The sequence below is a fragment of the Aptenodytes forsteri genome, unplaced genomic scaffold, assembly GCF_000699145.1.
Source record: "Aptenodytes forsteri isolate BGI_AS27 unplaced genomic scaffold, ASM69914v1 Scaffold44, whole genome shotgun sequence".
Taxonomy (NCBI): Eukaryota; Metazoa; Chordata; class Aves; order Sphenisciformes; family Spheniscidae; genus Aptenodytes; species Aptenodytes forsteri.
Genome location: NW_008794213.1, coordinates 562708 through 566139, shown reverse-complemented (window position 1 = coordinate 566139; position 3432 = coordinate 562708). Strand labels below are relative to the sequence as shown.

Here is a 3432-nt window from a genome sequence, read left to right as displayed (position 1 = left end):
GCGGCAAGCTGCGGGCCTTCCTCCTGCCGGGACCGCACGCTGCAGGTAAGGGGGCTGCGCCTCGGGGCGGCGGGCGACGGAGCGTAAAGAGATCGCATGCATGCGCGGCTCTCTTCTTGTTCGCTGTTTCCTTGCCTTTTTTTTTTTTTTTAAGTTAAGAAGTAAGTTGCACGCAGCGGGAGGCGGGGAGGCGCGGGCAGGCTTGCTGCAGACCTGTTGCTCCGGAAAGGCCCCTCGCTCGCTGCCCGGCGCTGCCTGCCGGCTGCCGGTCCGCGGGGGGCTCCTCGGGCAGCCACGTAGGCGGGGCTGGGATCGTTTTGAAGAAGGGGTGCTTGTGCCGAAGGAAGGGAGGATTTACCTCTTACACGTTATTTATGTATATATCTGTTTTCTTCAACACCGGTGCTAAGAAGTAGCTCCTTACAAACGAGGCAGAGTTGATCTTTTTTAAAAAAATCGGAGGGGGGAGGATTGCATGTTCCTTCTGCGGGTGCGTCGGGCTGCTAGGCTGCAGAGCCTGGATGGAGAGAGAGGGTGAAATCCTCGCGATTTGTACCCAGCGTTCCTGGAAAGAGAGTGCAAGAAAACTGGAGAGCGTGAGCTAACTCCTGCGCTGCAGCGTGGCTATGTTAGGGGAATGCTAAGCACAGAGAAAAAAAAAAAAGAAAAAGGAGTTAAATATTCCCCTGGCCCGGGAAGGTGGTTATTCAGAACAAAGCGTTTGCACAGCAGTATTTAAGAGGACGTTGGTTTTTTGCTTGCACTGCAAATAAATCTTTGGTCAAACGAAGCTTTCCCGTACCTCTTACATGTCTTGTAAATGAGACGTTCACAGAGCGGGTTTTGTTTTGTTTGAAGAGGAAGGGACGGTTGGAAAAAGTTATGTTAGCATGCACATTTGGAAACTTAAGACAGGGAAACTTGGGATTCAGATCAAGAAAGCACAGTCCCTCTGTGCAAATATTTCATTAAACTGTTTGCTAACCAACAGCAAGTATGTTAACATTTATTTAACAGAAAAGTATGTCAAAAGGCTTTCCACTGTTTGCATTTTTAAAAAGCCAGGAGTTCTTCTGCTAGGTTGCAGGGACTCCTTGGCTGGCCTCTCCTTAGCTGAGGAAGTGGCACCAGTGCTCCAGTTAACTGGCTGCTATGAGAGTAGGAGATGCCTTATTATAATTATTTATGTGCCACTCCCAAGCTGTGACAATTTGAATGAGAGAGAGTTCAGAGGTACTCACTGAAGTTTTAAATCTCATTGGAACATGGAGCAACTTCCTTCATCACATGAACTTGGCTTTGCATATTCATCCTTCACATGAATTGGAAACAAGGGGCATCTCCTCCGTACTTGAGAGTTGGTGCTGTTTAATGGAGGGGTAGTGCTTTTAGCAGTGACTGTTAGAGAAGGAGAAAGGGGAAGACAGTGGTGCACTTTGCTGAAAAACTTTCTATTTTCAGCCTAAATAGTCAAAATGCCGAGTTCCTGTTTCTGCATTCTTGGCTGAGGGAGACTCCAATTTTGAAGTCAGTAGGAGCTTTGATTCCTTAAAAAGTGCAAAGTAGGACCCTTACAGTTCACATTCAAGGAGTGAAGGTTGCAAACCTGGGGTGCAAGAAGGAAGAAGTACGCTGAACCTGGGTAACACATAGTGCCTGCCTTCTCATGGGAACGGCACCACTTTCAGCTCTAAATCCAACACTGCTACACGCCCTCCCCGAGCAGGATCACATCATCTCCCTCACATACAGCTAGGTCCTGCGTCACGTGCTACACTTTTGGTCGTTCCTAGTTTACAGAAATTGCTAGAAGTTGGTATGGGGTGGTGTATATTACAGTAGCTTCTTAACAGCAAATGTAGTAGGCCTGACTTACTTTCCAGTTCATTTTTTTGGGGCACTAAAGTGTTAAGGAGCAGTGTGCATGTGCAAACCTTCTAATCTGTTTTTTAAAAGAGAGCAAGTAACTCAGCAGTTTTGTTTCTGTTGAAGCTAACATGGCACCAAGTTTTGTGAAACTGAGTTAATCAAATATGCTTTACAGTTTAAAATGTGGCATTACAACTGTTCTGAATTGAAGTGCAAGAAGTGCTATTGAAATGTGGTGGTCTATCTAAACTGAAATGACCAGCCTGGTAATTATTTAATGCACATTAAGAATATTTTCTACTTATTTTTGGTAGAGGAGGCAAACTAATGAACTGAACTGATTGCAGAAAACCTAGTAGGCATTGTCTTTATATTTAGGAGATTCAGGTTTATAACATTTTGTTGTATCATTTCTTGCAAACTTCATTGAGAATGTGGAAAAAAAATCCCATCACTGTTTAGAAACAGGACATTAAACCACCAAAAATATGTTCAAATACCGCTGAGAGTCTGAGTTAAACCCACAAAAGCCAGGAAATTTAGACTTAAGACTTAAACTTCCTTAATCCATTTGCACTGGGAGTTGGATTTTCCTGGTCAATTATGTCCATTGCCAGCAGTGGCTACACTAAAACCACCGGTACCAAGATGTTCACTCGGATCCCTCCTCCTCATGTTCCTCCCCTGTTCCTGTGTATTGGCAGTGCCAGATACTGCCTGTGTTGAAATATTTAGAGTCAATGGGCTACGTGAACATGGGCTTTCAGGTTTAGCACTGAATTTCTTGGCTTTTGTGGTTTTTCAGTGAGCCATCAAGCACAATTTTAATACAGATTTCCAGGATGTTCCTTGCACATCAGTTATCATTGTGCACTCCCAGTATGATTCCCTTAGGGGAAAAAAAAAGAAAAAGTGGCCAGCAGCCAAGGCAGCAACCAGTGGGACTTGGCTACTTAGCTGATAGGAATATCCAAACTTGAAAAATTCCCTGGAGGAAATGCAGCCAGTTAGAGTTACACTGCAGGAGTCTCCTAAGAGGGAGAAGTGCAGTGTAGACAAATACCTCAGAAAGTACAGGAACACTGGGCTTATGCAGTATTTTGGAAAATGTGCTTCTCCTGTATTTTTGTGGATGGTAGTTTAAAGAGAAAATATTTTTGAAGCTTGTAATGAAAGCAGATATTTGTCCTTTGACACCATTACAGAATGAATGGCGTTTTTTTGTCCATTGCCTTTAAAGTGTATTTTGTACACTACCTAGAAATGTTTCTGATTTTAATAGCAGAATGAAAACGTGCTATTTTTTTTTCTTTCCTCTTCCGCATGTTGAATAAAATTAAGAAAGAAAAACTGTTTAAGATGGCTAACTAGAACCATGAAGCTCAGCGCGGTAGATTTTATTGTATTAACGCCTCTTTATTTAAAAAAAAAAAAACAACACCCTTCCTGGGGAAGACAGAGGGTCCCCCCACAGCCCATAAGTTACCCAAGCCAGCCGCGTTTGACTGAAGTTGATTAAGTCAGCCGTGGGTCAGCAGTCGCGGAGGGGAAGGCTCCGCGCCC

At 44.1% G+C, this 3432-nt stretch overlaps 1 protein-coding gene across 1 annotated transcript in view; it reads left to right on the top strand.

Moving 5' to 3' along the window:
* Positions 1–2: 2 nt before the first annotated feature.
* Positions 3–3432, top strand: part of IGFBP3 (insulin like growth factor binding protein 3) — a gene marked incomplete at its 5' end in the record, with an annotated part of 13864 nt that continues 10434 nt past the window's right edge. Inside the window, one exon of the mRNA XM_009285350.1 lies at positions 3–45. Within this exon, the coding sequence (XP_009283625.1) occupies positions 3–45 (43 nt within the window). The remainder of the gene's footprint in view (positions 46–3432) is intronic.